This window comes from Orcinus orca, chromosome 1 (genome assembly GCF_937001465.1).
Source record: "Orcinus orca chromosome 1, mOrcOrc1.1, whole genome shotgun sequence".
Lineage (NCBI taxonomy): Eukaryota > Metazoa > Chordata > Mammalia > Artiodactyla > Delphinidae > Orcinus > Orcinus orca.
This window is the reverse complement of record NC_064559.1, coordinates 207,894,928-207,914,633: the sequence shown is the minus strand read 5'-3', so window position 1 is coordinate 207,914,633 and position 19,706 is coordinate 207,894,928. Positions and strand designations below refer to the sequence as shown.

Genomic DNA, 19,706 nt, shown 5'->3' with positions numbered 1-19,706 from the left:
CCGGAGTTCAGGCAGGGCTTTGCTGGACCTGCTGCTTCATGGCCTCCCAAGCCTGCAGTCAAGGTCTCATTTGAAGGCCCGACTGGGGAAGGGTACTCTTCTAAGCTCACGTGGTTCCTTCATGGGCAGAGCCAGCACGGTAGCTTGCTTCATCAGAACCAGCAAAGGAGAGTCTGCTAGCAAGACAGGAGGCACGATGCACGTTGCCTATTCATGGAAGTGATGTCCCAGTGCCACATTCTGTTGTCAGAAGAAAGTCACTAGGTCCAGTGCACACTCAAGGGGAGGAGGTTATACAAGAGTGTGTGCTAACTTCAGGGGGTGGGGGTCATGGGCAGTCCACCGTGGAGTTCCAGTAGGGAGGGATGATGGCCCTAGGGGGCATAGGGCAGTTCTTCGGAAAGATGCCCTATAGGGCAGGATGGGAAGTTTTGGAGGTGCAGTTCCAGCTGAGGGTTCAGGTATGTCGCGTTGGGGACCCTTCTGAGGAAGCCTTCCCTGCCGTCTCTCTTCATCCCCGATGAGAGGCGTAGGTGCCTCTTGAAGTGCTCTCTCCTATTAGATGGATTAACAGACTGTATTGTAATTGTCATTGATAAACCCTCTGCTCTGCGAAAATTGAATTATTTATCAGCAAATTCTTGGCCAATGGGGGTATCTGTCCTGCTTGCCTTAGGATGTTGCTAAGGATAAAATCAGGTAATTCATATGGAAGTATTTTATGGAATGTAAAGAGATTTGCAAACGAAAGGCGTTGCCACTTCCCCCCATGTTCAGTAGAGCACATGGACTGTAGCGTACGTTTTACTTGTTAACTTGGGTTCATTTTGTTGTACCTAAGTTACTGAACTGGGCTTTATTTAATGCTGTGATATTTTTAGGACTTTTCCAGTAGACTGTTTGCTTTTATGATAAATGACCCCAAACTGCTGCACCTTTCAAGTCCTTGTATCTAGTTTATTGTTTTTTAAAAATGTGTCCTTGCTGTCCCTTGTCACTTTTGCTTCTACTTATCTGTCAGTCTCTAGCTGTCCTTTCCCCTTCTGATTTGTTGCTTCTGATCTTCTCTGGGCTTGGCAACCTGATAATTAAGCTTATTAGAACTATGCATGGTTTAATAGTAATCAAGCTAGGACTGTGGATCAGAGAGCCCTTCTCACAGTGAAGTGTGTGAGCTTTTGCGCGTGGACAGATGTCTTTGGCCGCTGAGAGTGTCTTGGCATTCTTCCTAGTTCTGGCAACATTTGGATGAGGTGAGGCCCCACGTGGCCAGGTTCCATTCAAGGGGACGCCTCATTGCTCTGCTATGAGAAACAGTGTTCTCCTCCCCTTTGGTTTTGTTTTTTTTAAAAAAAAATTTTATTTATTTATTTATTTATGGCTACATTGGGTCCTCGTTGCTGCGCGTGGGCTTTCTCTAGTTGCGGCAAGCAGGGGCTACTCTTCGTTGCAGTGCACGGGCTTCTCATTGTGGTGGCTTCTCTTGTTGCGGAGCATGGGCTCTAGGCGTGCCGGCATCAGTAGTTGTGGCTCACAGGCTCTAGAGCGCAGGCTCAGTAGTTGTGGCACACAGGCTTAGTTGCTCCGCGGCATGTGGAATCTACCCGGACCAGAGCTCAAACCCGTGTCCCCTGCATTGGCAGGCGTATTCTTAACCACTGCGCCACCAGGGAAGTCCCCTCCCCTTTGGTTTTGATGAGGTTTTAGTTTTGGGGCCGCAGCAAATAGTGATCGGTTATGGGTGGTCTGTGGTTCGTGGACTAAAAAATGTTTGAGAAGCACGGAAAATCTTTCTACGAGATCAACATCCAGACTTGTGTGTGTGTAGCTGTTGTGTTGCTGGCCTTTCCTTTAGGATGTTGAACTCCCAGCTTGCATTCCTAGGTATTCTTCCATGTTCCTCGTGTGCTTTGGCTTTTCTGTCAGAGCAACTTGTGAACTTTTTCTGCCCCAATTTTGCATTGGTTCTTTGTGGAGAAGCATTATTGCATTATTGGGAGAGAGCCTGTGTTCTGTGGGAACAGCCCAGGAGTCGTGTAGGGAGCCCTGCTCCTGGTTCTTGCTCTGTCCTCTCCCAGCCTGTGGCCCTCGGCAAGTGTCTCTTCCTGTGCCTTGATGCCTTTTCTAGAACAGACATCATGTCTGCTCTGCTGCCTTCTGGGGCCAGAATAAGATTTTAAATGTGAAAATGCTTGTTATATGTACATAATATCAAATGGAATGCCTAGCTTGTTGAGTTGATATTTTATATCTCTCTTTGAGTAGTTAAAAAAGGTATCAGTATTAGTAATGGTAAGTGCTACTGAGACAGTGTAATTTTAAATTTCATATAGTGTTTTTTTTCTGAATATGTTCTACTAGAATCTGTTTATACAAGTGAGGACATTTAATAAGTGCTCTTTGATTATTTTCAGAGTATTGAGTATACTGGCTTCCTAGCCAAATTAAATTTATAAAAATTCTAATGATATTGCGATTCATACCTAGAAAGAATTTTTTTTTTCATTCTGAAATCAGTTTAAATACGCTTTACATGAATCTCTGGTAATAGTGAATCAATTAATGTGATTTCTCAGGTCATAAATCAGGCTTGATATATTGTAGTATTAGTTCCTGTATTAGCTTCTTAGCCCTTCAACTGTTTTGTGGTTTGTTTTAGCAACTTGTTTGCTGTTGAACTCAATTCTAGGTGTTGAACTCAATTTGAGAGCCTAAAATGGTTTGTGCCCCAATTACCTTAGAGGTTACTGCTTCACTTTCTTACTGCGCTGGCCCCAGTAGTAGGAAGTCAGCCACCTAGCAGACTCGCAGTTTTCCTTTTAACTTGAGTACACACTTTAATTTTGTCTCTATTTTGAACTTCTTGAAAAGAGGTAATACATGAGCACAAAATATTTTTGTACTATACCATGTAATTTTTTCCCCCACTAACCTTCTGTGGTTTGTGTTTAGGGTGCATGTTGGCTTTCTAGTCTCAGAGGTCATTAGCCCGGTTTTATCGAGGCTTCCAGAGCCTGGTCTCTGACAGACCCTGTGTTCCTCTTTGTCGAGCAGCCCTGTGCTCTCAATGGTAGCGTTGGCTCTGTTGTTGTCCGTCAACATGGTAGAGTATTTTCACCCCCTTAGTTCTTCTTACTGGGTCGAAAGTAGCTCTTGTCTTACTGCTTGATTGTTCATGTTCCGGAAGACAGGTGGCAACTCGGGGTGGCCTCAGGAGAGGGAGACAGAGGTTCTTAAAAAGACTGCTGGTCTTCAGTAAATCCTCCCGTCACCAGGGCAAGAGATGGGACCATCCTTTTTCCTTTCCATGAACTTCTGGGAATGCCATTCGTCCATGAATTCAACGAATATTTGCGCTTCTATTATGTGCCAGACATTAAGTACCAGAAAAGCCAGACATCCCTTCAAGGATGCCCTGGATGTAGTCTTATCTTGAATATGTTAGAAAAATATTTATCGGAGTAGAAAAACTGCTAGATTGGGTTTAGATGCTGAATGGCCTTAGGGATTAAAGGTGGAGGTTGTAGGTTTAGAAGGTATTTCTGAAAGGAATGACTCTTCTATAATTAAAAAAAAAAAAACAAACAGTTACAGATGACATTGTGGCAGAGACTGCTAGCTGATTGCAAAACCTAGCTCCTCTTCCTGGGCAGGTAGCCAGACTGCATTTCCCAATCTCCCTTGCAATTAGGTGTGGCTTTGTGGCCATATCCTAGCCAATGGCGTGAGAGCTGAGAAGTGTGCCACTTCCAGGCCTGGCCCGTAGAACCGTCCGGCTCGGTTATCCGTGTCCTTTACCTCTGCTGGCTGATGCAGAAGAGCCCAGTGACGTAGGAAGGCTCCTGCCATGAGATGGAAGGAGATGTGGGGCCTGAGCCGCTGCTTGGAGGAGAGCTGCCTCCTGATCTACTGTTTTGGACTTTACACGAGCAGGAAGTAAATATTTATGGTATTTGAGCCATGACACAGTTTGTTCTAAGAGTTAGCCTGCCTAACTAGGCACGATGCCTAGAATGCTAGGCAAAACTGGTGAGTTTAGTAAAGGTGCTGAGAATTTCGGACTCTGCCTTAATTTTGATTTTTTATATGTCATGTTATGTGTAATGATCAGTGAATTTCAAGGCTCAGTTTAAAGCTATGTGACAATCTTTTTAATGTATCACTTTTAATTGATACAGCTGGTTTATTGCATTCAATGGGGCATCTCTCTGCCTTTGTTTTAATAAGCTATGTGGGTCCTCAGCTAGCTTTAAAGGGACTCTATGGAGACTTAAGCATTGTCAGTCCTTATTTCAAAGAACTGTAAATACAGTTTTCATCATGCAGCTTCTCTGTCCAAAAGCCAGTAATCACTTCTCATTATATAGCATTTTGTTTAATTTATTCCATCATCCCAAACTATATATATATATATATTTTAGTATATAAAACGAATGTGGCTATGTGTAACCCTCTGACCTAGGTTCTCTGAAGGGAGGCAAAAATGGATAAAACATATTTCATGCCTCCAAGGAGTTTGTGCTGGTACACAGATAGTTACTAGGTTTCCATACTGCTCTCATCTCCTCACTTCAGGCTTTAATAAATCATGTATTATTTCTTCATTACATTTTTTTTCTTTTTTTTTTTAGTATTGTCTCCAATTAGATATACCTTTTGAAGGCAGGGAATACTTTAAAGAGCTTCTGTGTCCTCTCTTGGGTACTTCTAGCGGACACTGGACTGTACTTAATTGAGTAACCATCCTTGTAGTGTCTTTTGCTTTTCTTGCTTGGATATTCTGGTATAGTTTTGTATTATAGTTTGTGTTAACAGACAAAAGTACTTTCTCAGTCTATTAGGAATCCATGGAATTGTGCAGTCAGGAGTGTTGGGACTGGATCTTTATTAGATCTAATTCCTGATCTTTTAGATCATCTAGTTTCTGATAGTCTAGGTGTGGCCGGTGTCAAAGCACATTAAATTTATAAATTTAATTTGGCTAGGAATCATGGGGGTGTCTCAGAGGCACAGACTCAGGCACCACTCAGACCTGTGGGTCAGAACCTGCAAGAGCCTCAGATGACCCACATGTGCGTTAAAGTTGGGGATGCGCTGCTCAAGGTCAACCTGTGATTTTATTCTTGAGAAAACTGGCAAAGTCAGAGAGTTAGCAGCGTCATGCAGCTGTTTGTTTCAGTGGCTCCCATCCTGGATACACCTTGGGATCACTTGGGAACCTTTAAAAAATACTGATGCCTGGGTTCTATCTCCATACATTCTGGCTGAGGTGGTCAGAATTGCAGCCTGGGCATCAGAATTTTAAAAATCTCCCTAGATGACTGAAGTGCAGCCACGCTGAGAGCCGCTCAACCTAGTTAATGAGAGAATCCGGGTTTCCTGATGCTCTAATCAAGTAGTCCCTTTGCTCCACACATGGATGTACTTTCAGAAACAGAGCTCTCCCTACCTGATTTTTCATTGTAGAGCATCACTCCGTTTTATTTCCTTCACAGCATTTATCCCACTTACCACCTGCCTCCCCCACTGGCATGTACCCCATGAGTGTGGGACCTTTGTTAGTCTTGTGTACTGCTGGGTCCCAGCTCCTAGGACGGTGTGTCTGGCACACGTGAGGTGCTCCTTTCATGTGTGTAGAACACATGGAAGGAGTTATGATAAAGATGGAGGCATCCGGCAGGAGGGAAATACAGGCTATTCAGACAGCACCAGTTGGGCTGCTCGCCTCAGTCAGCGGGAGGCTCCCGAGGGCAGAGAGGTCCAAGTCAGACTTGAGAGCCAGCCAGGGAGGGCAGCATGCAGACTGGAATCCAGAGCTGGCGTTAGAGCTTGTACTTTTCCCACTCGGCCCTTGCCTGTGCGCAGAGAGCTCAGCTGTCTGTCCCGGCCTTGCCAGCAGGCGGTGGTGGGCCTGGCTCAGGACCCCGTGGCTCCAGATCCTCCGACCAGTGAGTGCCCCTCTCTGCACTCCGGAGCCAGTCTGGCTTCCAGAGCCAGGTCTCGGCCTGGTGAGAGGACGTAGCTCATGCTGGCCCGGGTACTTCATACAAGGTAGCCATTGCTTGTGTGAGTTGGCTTGTTTCGCCTTATTTGCTTTGAGAACGGTGTGTTTTTAGGGTGGGATGCCATTTGATCTCACTCTCGAGTTGTGTGAGTGGGTTTCTTTCCTGGTTAAATGGACTATTAAGACTTCATTTATTACGCTAGTGCTATTGAGAAATCATGGTTGGTTGTTGGTGATATTTCTGTTACATATGTTGTTTTTAGCATTTAATTCTTTCGATTTGTTATTTGATACATTTTACCACTAGTTTACCTGTCATCAAACTTTGAAGTCAGGTGTAAAATTCTTTTTATGAAATCATTCACTAATGTGTTCCACTGTACATTAGTGGTTTTTAAAACTTTTGAGAAGACCATTGTGAGATGTCTTGATCAGTGGTAAACCTAAGCTATCTTGTTTTTTGGTAATAGGAAGCCAGAATATGTTAAGTCTTGAACGTAAAACATTCTTTTTAACACCGTAAAATTTCAAGTTTCAATTTGGAAACCACATTAAGATGAGATGTTACATTACGGTGCTGAGAAGGCTGTTGCTGGCGACTCTCAAAGATGTTGCCTGAAGTCTAGAATCCCACACTCGGTCGGGGGAGAGACTAATGTTGAATTTTCCAAAGGAACACGAATGCTGAGGTCAGTCCATAGTTCACAGGGAGAAAGAACCCTTAGGCCCGGATTGCTAACCAGTGGTTACCACTATTGATTAAATCAAGCAGAAGAAGGACAGTAAAAGTACTGGAACAAGAATTTTCCAGAAACAAGAAATAAATGATTAGGAGCTGATGGTTATCCTGGTAGCTGGGGTCGCATTGTGGAGAAAGACTTTTTCTGTGATGAAGCACCCACTTCCCGTGGCTCCAAGGGAGAGGAAGATCAGAGCCTCAGGGGAGTGAGCTTAGTCAGATTTCAGCACTCTTCGCGGCACAAAAAATCCAGGCAGCCATCAGTGTATTGTCAGAAAATGTTAACGTTGTTAAAGATTATCCTCATTGGGGCTTCCCTGGTGGCTCAGTGGTAGAGAGTCCGCCTACCGATGCAGGGGACGCGGGTTCGTGCCCTGGTCCGGGAAGATCCCACATGCCGCGGAGCGGCTGGGCCCGTGAGCCATGGCCACTGAGCCTGCACGTCCGGAGCCTGTGCTCTGCAATGGGAGAGGCCACAACAGTGAGAGGCCCACGTACCGCAAAAAAAAAAAAAAAAAAGATTATCCTCATTGACCGTAGTAACAATGGCATTTTATATTGAGTGGTACTCTTGAATCTAAAGCCCTTATCTGTGCAGTATCCCATCCAATTCTCTGTACTTTTTTGGATGCGGTAATACAGAGAGGTTAAATTACTTTCCCAAGGACAGCTAGTAAGTGAGAGAACTGAGTTTTTTATATTTTAAACATGAAATGTTGAGGGTGATTGTTGAACTGTCTTTGGTTTTCTAGGTATATAAATCTGTGGTTTATAGTGCTGGAGGAATAATCTAAAAATTTATTTAATATTGCAACTGAACAAAAAGGGACCCAGACTAATTGGCTGGCAAGACTCAGAGAAATTCCCCCCCCCCCCCCGCTTTTTAAAAGTTACTGTGGTATAGGTTTTTTTTTTTAATATCTTTATTGGAGTATAACTGCTTTACAATGTTGTGTTAGTTTCTGCTGTACAACATGGTGTAGGTTTTTATATGAAAGCTTTAATTTTATCTACATGAAGCAGCCTGAGAGCAGAGACCTGGTCTTCCAACGTCTCCCTGACTCACTCCGCCCGCCATGCTGTTAGTTGGCACTCACAGGTCCGTTTGAATCAGTCAGGTATGGGCCTTGCTGTTGGGAAGCGGTAATGATGTCGTTGAATGTTGACTGAGCTGCAGAATGAAATGGCATTGGTTCTTCTTAGTAACAATTTACTGTACGTACAGCACATATGCTCCCTGTTAAAAAAAACTGCTCAGGTACTAGAGGTTCAGCAGCATATATCTTTTTTTCACACATGTGTACTTTACATTTTGAAACACTGTTAGCCTACAGAAACATCGCAGGTGTAGTGCAGAGAACTTCTTTCCCCATGTGAGAGAGTGAGTTGCCGGTATGTTTCATCGCCCTTGACTGTCAGTACTTTATTATGTGTTTCCTACAAACAAGAACATTCTCCTCCATCACCACAATGCAGACATCAAAATCAGGAAATGAACACACAGACCTCTCTACCGTCGAATCCTCCGAGCTATTCTGGTGGTGCCAGTTGACCCAGTGCTGACGTTGTAGAGAAAGGCCCCGCGGGGACCCTGGGTGGCGCTTGATTGTCTCCTCAGCCTCCTTTGATCCAGAACAGTTCTCAGTCCTTTCTGACTTTCATGACCTTGACGTTTGTGAAGACTACAGGCCATTTTGTGGAATGTTCCTCAATTTGGATTTGTCCGATGTTTCCTCATGATTAGATTCAGGTTTTGCATCTTTGGCAGGAATATCACAGAAGAGCCAGTATTTATCTTTTTCAAAGATTAGTTTTACATTTTATTTTCTGTTTCCTTAGAGCGTTTCCCAAAGTGTATTCTGCGGAACTAGCACCTACTGTGTTCTCAACACCGTGCCACCTATAGAAGGTAGGATTCGAAAGCTTTTGACTTACAGGAAGGGGTGGGCTTGGCAGTGAGAGTAATTCCATCACTGTAGTGCAGGAAAGCCTGTGATGAGGAGGCCTGGGTTCTGCCTTTAACTTGCTGTGTGATCTTAGATGAGTTACTTAATCCATCTGGGGGTAGCAAAATAATACTCCCCTCGTAAAGTTTCTGTGAGGATTACAAAGGCAAAGGGTTTAATCACATGGAAAACTCAGAGCACTCTGCAAATGTTGATACACTAATACAACGATTTTGTAATTCTAGTGTCAAATTCTGGGTGACTTAGAGTAGGAGCCTTGTGGTATTGCCGGAAAAGCCAGAGGTCATGTCTGAATCCCATTTGAGCCACTTACTAGCTGTAGATCTTGGGCAAATTAATCTGAACCTCAGGTTCTTCATCTGTAAAATGGGGGTGATTATGCCCAGACGGGTTATTGTGACGATTAAATGAAGGAGGACAATGTAAAATCCTTTCTGGATGCCTGATATAGAGTCCCACAAATGTCTGCTCCCTCATAAATAGTAGAAAATAAATGTACTCGATCACATGTAGCTCAGATTGAAGTTGAATGGGACGAAGCAGGAGAGGATGCCCCAAACCCAAATGGACGGCAATTGATCACAAGGCTTCTGGGCCTCGCCGCTTTATCTGCCCCCACCTACATGTTTTTAGATTGAAAATATAAAATTCAGGTAAACAGTGAGAAGTTTATTAAACCTGAGTTTGAGTTGACCTAGACCTGGGTCAGAGGTTTGGTAATATGATTGACAGGGAGAGGGTATCTGGCCACCTAAAATAGAAAGGGTAAGATTTGATGATCACACGCACTCTAAGAAGAGGAAAGGGGTTGTGAAATAGCAAAACTAGTTATACTTTTCTATTAAAAAGACTTATTATTTTTTTTAACCTTTAAAAAATCTTTTGGATAATTACAACTGAGTTTAATTAATTTTGGAGAATTTCTTTCGAGAAGAATAAGAGGAAATCATACCAAGGCTTGGCACATCGTTGGTGCTTAATTAATATTTATTTTGGATGGATAGCGATTTGAAGGTCTTAGATTAGTAGTGGCAGTATTTGCTGCTGTGAGCACTGTGCTGACTTGAATTTAACAATATGTGCTTATGTTTCCCTGAATCAGTTCCTATCCTACTAATTAAATCTAAGCACATAATAATTAGAGCTAAACAGAAAATTGTAGCGCTTCCTTTTAATTTTACCACTCCAAGTTGTTGATCAGATATATTCCCAGTAAGACTGAGCAGTTTGGTACACTGTTAGACCAGCTTATTTTGAACAGTTTGTTCTAGAGGTTGAGAGGTTAATCATAATCAACTTGATTGAATAACAGTGTTTGTAATTATTCACAAAACCAAAATTATTGAATTTTTATTAATTATGAATCAAAATAAAATGTATACATCATTTCCAGGTTAGACTTAATACAGTTATGATTTACCTTGTAGAAGTCAACAGTGTGTTCCAAGGAAAAGGTCAAATACATTTCTTTGGATTTAAATGAAGGATTTGGTAATGTGAAATCGCAGATTTAGAAATAAAACATGAAAATAAGAATTCTGCTTTTTGCCTAATTAACTAAGTGAATGAGCATTCTCGTACATTTTAGAAAGTTTTAGTTGAGTTATACGATGCCTCTAAAGTTATTATTTGGAAAATATTTGAAGGTTGACTGGAAAAGGTGGTTCATTCTCTGGAATTAATAGCTGTCAGCCAAACAAATCATCTGTCAATTTCAAGAGCTTCACAAGTTCTTTTTATTGTGAAGTAGGTTAGAAAATTATTTTGTGAAGTCATGTATCAGACACGCATATTTTGCTAGATAATGATAGTGAAGTGTTTTACTGTATTTGGTTGACACTTCCATTTTGCAGTGTCAGAGTTTAACTCTGGATTTAAATACCGAGATGCAGTTGAAACCACTGTATAACTTACTTTTAACATTAACTCAAGATACTGTTGGAATCCTTGTACTGAGACAAGGATTTAAAAACTGGTACATGTGTTATCTAATTATGATATCAATTATAGTTACTCCAAAAACATTAAAAAACATTTAATTAAACAACACAATTTTATACAGTATAGCCATGTGAGCAGTTCTTTTCTAATGTGAAAGCAAAGTTACTCTTTATTCCATTTTAACTAGAAAAACTGAAATTTGAAAAGACGAGTTTTAACAGTTTGGCTGTTTGAATTCCTGATATTCTTTTCCCAGTGTGAAAACTGCCCTCTTCATAATGCACAGTGGGAAAATTTACCCATTGTTATGTTTCTTAAAAACATCCAATTTATATACAACATGAACCTAAAATTCTGGAAATAGCACAGTTTAAAAACTGATTAAGGGGAACCCATTGGCCTGTCATACTTCTATTCCTTTTGAACCGATGGCCGCACATCCCCATATAGTGCTAAATTTAGGAACTTGATTGAGACAGTGCTCACACAGCTATTCTCCTTTTCCTCTTTAAAAGCCTTTGGGCCGATTCACTGCTGCCTGATTTGGTATCAGAGTGGAAGACAGAAAGAAGCCTTTTCTCTAGCAGTTAGTTGTGCTGTTGAGAAGAGTGCTCGCTCGCTCGCTCCGTGTGTCTCTCTCTCTCTCTCTCTCTCTCTGTCTCTCTCTCTGTCTCTCTCTCTCTCTCTGTCTCTCTCTCTGTCTCTCCCCAACCCCACACACACCCACATACACCCACACACTCACTCATATGCTTCCTATGCCGCAGGACAGCTGGGTTCTTCAAGGAGGCTAAAAGGACAGATGATTAACATCAGGTTGTGACCACAAACATAGAAATAGAAGCGGGGGTTTCATATTCCATTCATTGTCAAAATTATACGTAAATAGTTTTTTCAGAGCTATGACTAGTCATATACTATTCAAAGTAAGCCAATTGATTGAGCATCTAGCATAGTACTGTTTTCATAGAAGGTACCCTGTAATTGGTAAATATCGGAATTGAGTATAGATTTTAGTACTTTTTCACCTCTACTTTGAAGATTCTACACATCAGGGGAGATTTTTAAAGAGCAGAGTAAAACCACTTTAGGGAAAGAGAGAAGGGAGGTAAAGGCTCATGTGATTTGGTATTGTGCACTTTAAAGTTTTATGGCCATGGTACCTCCCTTGAGAGGATGAAGTGCAGGGAGCATGCATAAGCACATAAAATTACAAAGGTTTTATAGTGCGTAATTAATACAGAACTTTCTATGAACTTGCTTTTACTTAAACCCTTTTTATTTTTTGGTTTTGTAGCAAGGTTTTTTAAAAGTTTAATTTTATTTTGCTATTAAATTAAAATTTTGCAGTCAATTTTTGAGTTTTTCAAGTTTTTATACTGCTTATAGAAATAGAGGATAGGCATTATAATTCAATTGGTTGTGTAGTTCATGGACCAAAAAAGATTTAATATGCTAAAACTCTCAAGTTCTTCCCTATGGGAAGATGTAGTAAATTTCTTAGATGTTATTTCTGTACCCAGTATTTCCCTGTTAAGATCTTTTCCTTGAGAAGAAATGTGTTAATCAGATGAAAAGTGTTTGGAGAAGATTTTATGATGACTGTAGAAGTATTTTTTATTCTTTTATGTTTTTCGCATGTTCAAAAAATAGTCTATGCTAAACAAAATTGTAGTAAATGACTGGAAAAATATACTACTGTATTTCACTTTCAACATTCTTAACTAATACCTGTATGCCCATATAAGGTTGTTTAATTGTAAGGCATTTAAAATTACTGAATGTGACAGTAAATTCTCTAGGGATCTATGCCTGGAGGAGAATTAGAGATTATCTCATTCTCCTTGATTTGGGAAAGCTGAAAATATTAAGTAACTTACCCAAGGTCACACAATTAGAAAGTAGCAGAACTGGGCCAGAATCCTGGGCTCTTGACTTCGAGTCCTTTCTTACCTTACTGATATCAGAGTTAAGTCATTTCACCTGTGACTTTCTGGAGCGAATTCAGTCTTCAGTATTTTAATATATTGCTCCTTGGCACCCAGTTATGCATTGTACCTTTTGGATGTTGGGGCTTCCATTTGGCATTAAAAAAAAATTGGAGTGGGTAATTTGAAACTCTGACCTAAATGTGTCAAACCTGGCAAGAAATTAGGAGCCAGGCAAAGGGACTTTGTTACAGGAATGAAACAAGAGATGATATGTAAATAAATAAGTGAATGAAAAAAGGAAATGATCTCTTTTAGAAAGTATCAGGGAGACTGATTATCAGATAGACATACCATCTAGTCTGAAAGTAAGGAGCTTTTCCCTCACTGATTTAGAAGAGTTACGTTTTGATGAAATACATTAATCGTGTAGATATATATGTAAATCAAATTAATTAAAAGTGTATGTTTTTAGATTTAGGCTAGAAAGGCCAGCCTCTGTATTACCTAGGTAGCTAACTGGAGGTTTAGATTCCTTATATGTATAAGATTTGTAATTTTCTTTGGAAAGGATAAGTCTCATTTGTATTCTTGGGGATGAAGTAGTATTAATTTATCAATAAAGTAAGCAGTCATATTTTATTATAATTCCTCTTTTCTAAAAACCTTAAAAACATTTTCAGCTGTTAATAGAAGATTTCTAGGTGTTGTGAGTTTAAATCATTTTATAGTTTTGATGTACTTCATGGAAACCTGGTGAAAGACCCTTTAAAAGCAATGTTCTGTTTATGGGCAGCTGCTGGGGTATTCCCTGTTCATTTGCTCGCCACGGAGCAAAAAGCTCAATCTTATTTTAGAGCCTCTTGACCAGATTCCTGCTGCCATCTATCTGATAAGTGTGTAAATGAGTTTTGTTAACTAAGAGGAATAATGCTCTTGGTCTCCCAGTGACTAAAACTCAGCTGCTGTTTCTGACCTTGCCAGTGTACTTAACAGGAGATTTTCTCTATGATCTTCTCTGAATTTATTGTTTTCTTCTTTATAGATGATCATGGGAACAGCAATAGTAGTCATGTAAAAATCTTTTTACCGAAAAAGCTGCTTGAATGTCTGCCGAAATGTTCAAGTTTACCCAAAGAGAGGCACCGTTGGAACACTAATGAGGTAGATAAATTTCTATTTTTAGGGGTACAATTTTTTTTAAGGGCAAATTCGCTAGGTCATTTTGCATAGTACTACTTTATATTAGCTTTAAATTCCAAATATTGAACTAGGAAATTGTAAATGAGAAGAATACTTAATTTGGATTTGACAGAAACCAACATGTTTTTTGACCTAATCTCTGATCTGCTTGGCTTGTGTTGAAAACTATCAAATGTGCACGCTGACTTACTAAGGTAGCATGAGTTTCTTCTGTCTTTGTGTTTTCTTGCATTTTGGTGTGTTGCATTTGGTGGTTGACTCTGTTTGCATCTCAGTTAAACCTTAGTTCTTACGTTGTCATGAATTGATAAGGGTACAGCTCCAGTATTCTACAGAATGTGCCGTGTCTTGACAATGTGAAGTTTCTGTAGAATTTGGAAGGGCAGGGTTCTTATTAGCAAAATAGCTCTTGTCCTCTCTGATGAAGAAAGTTTGCATGGAGAATTAACTGGTTTACCTTAACGATAGGAATTTGTATTAAGAATGAAGGCTGTATAGTAGGTTGTTGATCTGACATTCAGTTAGAAGGAAGATTGATGAAGTAGAGTGAATCAGAGTTTATTTTGTTGGATGATGTTTCCTTTTTTGGTAAATCTTAATCTGGAAGTCTCAATATTAGGGGTGGATTGCTTTGTCATCTTTTTTGTTTTGAAATCTGACTATTTCAATTTAGGGTAATACCCATTTAGTGTGGTGATGAGAATTGGGTCTGTGTCCATCATGCTGGGAATTCTATTCCTTTAATTCAAATGACTGGGGTTATTGGTTTTGCAAAGTTGGTCTCAATCAATTCGTGTTGCTGGTTCAACATTTATCAGTACTTCCAAGTTAAATTATAAATATAACACCCTGCCCTGTATTGGGCACTCAGTTTTATTAAGATACAAGAAGAAAATAGTGCTGCCTATTTACCCTTATTTTTAAAAAATCGTTTTCTCAAATTCTTGACTTACATTGCTTTTGTTTTGAGTTATGGGGTTATGTGAAAGTCTCTTCACTTATCCTAGTTTACAGAGTTAAATACTCACTAGAATCTCGTAGTTTTGTTACCTTGTCTCACCTGATTTTAAACTTCTTTTAAGGTATGCGTATTTTGATTATTTGAATAAATTATATTTCCCCCCTCAGACAGAATACTTTTGTTTTGACAAACAGCTAGTTTGGAGGCCTGTTGTTTTAATCAGTCATCTATTAACTGTTTCAAACATTTTAGACATGAAAACAAAGTAAAGGTGCTGAAAATTAGTCCTAATCGTAGATCATTACTCTGTCAGCAAAATAGTACAATTTGGGAGCCATTCAGTAAGTCAAAACTAGGTCATGAAATATTAAAGAACTCAGTAAGTTTCTTAGTAATCCCTGAAACAGGATTTGATACTATGTTATTATACATTAGTTCCAGTTTTTTTATAAATGTAACAAAACATAATTTTTTCAGTATTATCTTTTTATGTAATTGGCAATTTATTTTAATTATGACTTGAAATTATATTTGAAACCAGCAATTGCTTAGTGAATTAAAGTTAGTGGTCTTAAGAGTCTTACAAAGCTGTAGGTAACAGTGTCAGAAATTTATTTGGTAGATTATTTAGATGAGTGGTTTCAAAACTTTTTTGCAACTTTTGAGCACAACCCTTCAACTTTCACACATTTGTTTACCTCTGAATTATTTACGTGTTCCACCTTACTAATATTTTAGATACATTATGAAACACCCAATAAGGAATTTTTATAGAGGACAAAATTAAGAGGCAGATAAGAAGTCGTTCTGCATTTTCTTCTAGGACCCAGTACACCTAGCCCCTCGGAGACCACTGGTTTAGGTCCCAGTGTGGCTTCAGTTCAAGTCCTAAGAGGGGAGACTGCATCCCCTTCCGACCGGTGCAGTGTGAGACTGGGGTCTGAGAAATGTGGGGTGTTTGCGCGAGCTGTCACTGCTGCTGAAATGTGGGTAGAAGAGCGTGTGCTCCTGTGGAAGGCGGGGGCGTGGCAGGGGGCCTCGGCTGGCAGGGGCCAAGGCACACGCCCTCTTCCCTTGCCATGGGTTGTGCTTTTGGTGATCTCCCTGCTGAAAACCGACAAAAACTCCTACGACAGAACTGAATTCAAAGGCTGGCCCATATTTCTGTGTGGAGGACTTTGGCTTTTTTTTCTTGTTGATTTTTTGGCTTTAGGAAAAAAACGGGAATCTTGGAGTGACAGCAGGAGTTTTTAATTCTGTAGGGTGTTACGTGGTGATGGTGACATGTCATTTTTTTTTTTTTTTTACTGGCTCGGATAATAGAAACAAAACAATTAGTACTCCTGTGAAAGTACTTGTTTCTCTGACCTGGCTGGGTTTGGCATTTTCCCATGTCTTTCAGCCTGCCATCCTTAATGTCGCCACTGAGACCTGAAGGGGCTGTGTCGCAGTGGGGCTTTGTGACCCCGGGTAAGGCGGAGTCAGTCACGTTGGGGCAGCATTGCCCGTGGAATCTTCAGTGGTTCAGGGAGTAGAGTGTAGCCACCCCGATTTGCGAAGGGCCCGCCCTCCCCCTGGGGTTGGGGTAGCTTGCTGTGTTCTGGTGGAGGACCCCGTGAAGGAGTAGGCTGCTGCTTAGGAGCTGTGTTGTACAGAAACTACATTCCTGTTGATCCCACTTCCTGGGACCAGGCACTCGCACTGGGAGGGGCATGTGGCACCAGCGCAGTTGCGAGCACAGCCGATGTGGGTGTTTTCCATCTCACTCTCTGCACAGCATCTGTTCGCCAAGTAGACTGGCGGCCGGGGTTGCCTGTATGAGATGTCAACTGTCATCTTTCTCTGTCACCCGTGTTCTCTCTCTCTCTCTCTCTCTCTCTGATGGGTGTATACAGTTGAGTTCCTGAGTATAATTTGACTCCTCTGTACTTTTGAGACAAGCCCTTTCCTCAGACCTGTGTTGTAACATCTGCGGTTACTTGAGAAAACCCACCGTGTATACTGTGCGTGTGCATCCATTGAGAGAGGGAGGGCGAGATGGTGCCCTTTCACGTGTCGCCGCGTATCAGCACCCGCTCCCTGCTGGTGACTGGGTGCTGTGTATCGTTAGTTCTGAGCCTTCTAATGATATTGCAAGGTGTGTAATGTTTCCTTTTACAGATGAGGGAGTGTGGGTAGAAAGTGGTGAAATAATTCGGTCAAGGTAGCGCACTTGACAGGGCCTGTCTCTCTCTGTCTGAGCTTCATTTCTGCTACGTTGCTGATTAATTCTTGGGAACATTCATTCTACTGTGTGTCGTCTAGGCTTTGAATTAAAGACGCATAACCCTTAACCACATTAGCGTACCTGGCAGATCCATTCTAGAATTTAGGTTCGGATTAAAAAGAGTTAATATAAGATTAGTATTGTGGGTTCACATGCAAATTTGGTAAAGCTGAAAGTTACTGAAGAGGAAGACTCTTAGAAGATAAGACCGATTTTAGGGCCTACTTAAGCACTTTTAACCTTTTCTAACTCACTGGAATAAGTAAGATCTCCTGCCTTTCTTGAATGTTATTTGCAATTGCAAAATAACTGTTGTATCTAAAAACAAATCAATTTTAGATTATGCTTTCTCAGCCATAAACACTCTTTTCCCAGGTTCTGAAAACAATATGGAGATGGTGATGATGGTCATTATGGCAGCGAACATTTATTGACCATCTACTGTTATGCTAGGCACTGTTGAGTTCTTTCTGTGAATAATCACATTTACTCCTTGAACTAATACTATGAGGTAGGTTTTGTGATTATTCTTACAATATAGATGAGGAAACTTGAGCCACAGAGATGTTAAAGTACCTGAAAGTGGTGGCCTTGGAAGTCCAAGCCTATAGCCTGATTTTGGAGTCCATACTTTTCTACAGTTCTGTCCCGAAGAACGATTTCAAATAAGACTTTCCCAAGATCTCGTGCTGTTTAGTGACTTCTAATCCTTTTGTTTTTATTCATTTGCTTCTTTTTTCACTTTGCATTTTCCAGTATTATACGTAAACTTAATGTATTTTTTTCTGAGGATTAAAAAAAAAAGTAGCAAACACTCATTTCTTAGGGAAGGAGTTTTGATTCTTAATAATGAATATTCACATGTGGGCTCTGGGTGAGGAAGAAAATATATTAAAAAATAGAAATTTTGTACCTGTGCACAACTGGAGGGTTGATAGGCTTGATTTTTATATCCTGGGCAGGAGAGAAAGAATGTATTAAACACAGAGCACATTTGTTAAAGAACCAACTCTTACTTCATAATCAGTTTGGTATTCACACCTTCATTAGGTGAACTATTACAATTTTCTGCATTTTAAGTTAATATTTTTAAAGCCCAGAGCCAGAAATAATTATGCTAATGCAGCTTTCTGATTACACAAATGACTACTTCATAATTACACATATTAGTACTCCATATATGTTGTCCAGACTGAAATTCCTTTTGTTTAGTCATTAATTAGCTGTTTGACTTAAAATGTAACTACTGCATTCCCCACTTGCTGGATCTGGATTTCAAATGGCATTCTTCCAAAGCCAAACTAATGCAGCACCATGAACCTTTTATAATGAAAATGTTCTCCTTACCTATGTTCAGATCATTTTTGTGTGCTGCTATTTTTGAACTATTAATGCTCTTTCTTTTGTTTTTCCGCTAATACAAAGTTTCTCCAGAGTAAGCAAACAAAAAAAAATTCTAACTTGTATTGATCTTAAAGAAAGTTGCAGCACAGGTTTGTAGTTAGTGATAGCTTCAGAGATTTTCATGTTAAATGCATTTTTTTAATGGTAAAAATATCTGTCGAGGGAGCAGTACACATAAAGACTGATGCATTCTCAGCCATACCAGAGAAGCTGAAGAAGAAAAACTCCTTGAGTATAATGCTTTTCAAAGGGAGAGAAGTACCCTTTTAAGTCCTGAATACTTTTTTCCCTCAACTTTTTATATTCAAGTAAGAAAAATGGACTTTATGACTTTGAAAATTGTTAAATTATATTTCATTTCGGTTATTTTGTTTTAACAACAAGAAGCCACCTTACTTTAAGAACGTTTTAAAATCATTTTTTTGTATAGGCATATATTCTTGAGTATTTTTGTATTTTTGTCTGTATAACTTATAAAGTCGTAGATTTAGGGCTGTAATTTTTTCATTGATTGGTTTTACTAGTATATTTACATATTATCTTTTTGAAACATAGACCCATATTTTTGGGGGATCATTTAAGACTCTTTAAATTTCCAAGATGTGAGCTAAACTGAAAAGTATTTTTATACTCTGATTATAAAGGTGAGTGAGATAGTTTGGCAGTGTTAAGGGTTTTTTAAAATTTAATTTATTTACTTTTGGCTGCATTGGGTCTTCGTTGCTGTGCGCGGGCTTTCTCTAGTTGGGGTGAGCGGGGGCTACTCTTCGTTGCGGTGCATGGGCTTCTCATTGCAGTGGCTTCTCTTGTTGCGTGCAGAGCACAGGCTCTAGGTGCACAGGCTTCAGTAGTTATGGCATGCAGCCTCAGTAGTTGTGGCTCGTGGGCTCTAGAGCACAGGCTCAGTAGTTGTGGCACATGGGCTTAGTTGCTCCGCGGCATGTGGGATCTTCCTGGACCAGGGCTCGAACCCATATCCCCTGCATTGGCAGGCGGATTCTTAACCACTGTGCCACCAAGGAAGCTCCAGTGTTAAGGGTTTGACTGGTCCCAGGTCATTCTCTGAGGCCAGGCAGGGCTTTTCTGGTTAAATCACAAAAAGGAAAATGCACACATGACCCACAATACACAGAGCCAGGTTTTTTTTTTTTTTTTTTTTCCCCTCCGTACGCGGGCCTCTCACTGTTGTGGCCTCTCCCGTTGCGGAGCACAGGCTCCGGACGCGCAGGCTCAGCGGCCATGGCTCACGGGCCCAGCCGCTCCGCTGCATGTGGGATCTTCCCAGACCGAGGC

At 40.6% G+C, this 19,706-nt stretch overlaps 1 protein-coding gene and 1 long non-coding RNA gene across 20 annotated transcripts in view; both read left to right on the top strand.

Moving 5' to 3' along the window:
• CAMTA1 (calmodulin binding transcription activator 1) overlaps window positions 1–19,706 on the top strand; it is an 894,219-nt gene that overhangs the window by 20,181 nt on the left and 854,332 nt on the right. For 15 of the 19 annotated variants that reach the window (XM_004272346.4, XM_049707721.1, XM_049707717.1 and 12 more), the window contains 2 exons: window positions 8,583–8,652; window positions 13,625–13,743. In XM_004272346.4, the coding sequence (XP_004272394.1) occupies window positions 8,583–8,652; window positions 13,625–13,743 (189 nt within the window). Of the gene's footprint in view, window positions 1–2,942; window positions 3,937–8,582; window positions 8,653–13,624; window positions 13,744–19,706 lie in introns of those variants that run through there. The other 4 variants (XM_033432830.2, XM_033432827.2, XM_049707714.1 and 1 more) reach the window with 2 other exon arrangements.
• The window catches only part of LOC125963965 (uncharacterized), a 36,697-nt gene continuing 30,744 nt past the window's right edge, over window positions 13,754–19,706 (top strand). Inside the window, exon 1 of the long non-coding RNA XR_007476414.1 lies at window positions 13,754–19,551. This is a non-coding gene — a long non-coding RNA (uncharacterized LOC125963965). The remainder of the gene's footprint in view (window positions 19,552–19,706) is intronic.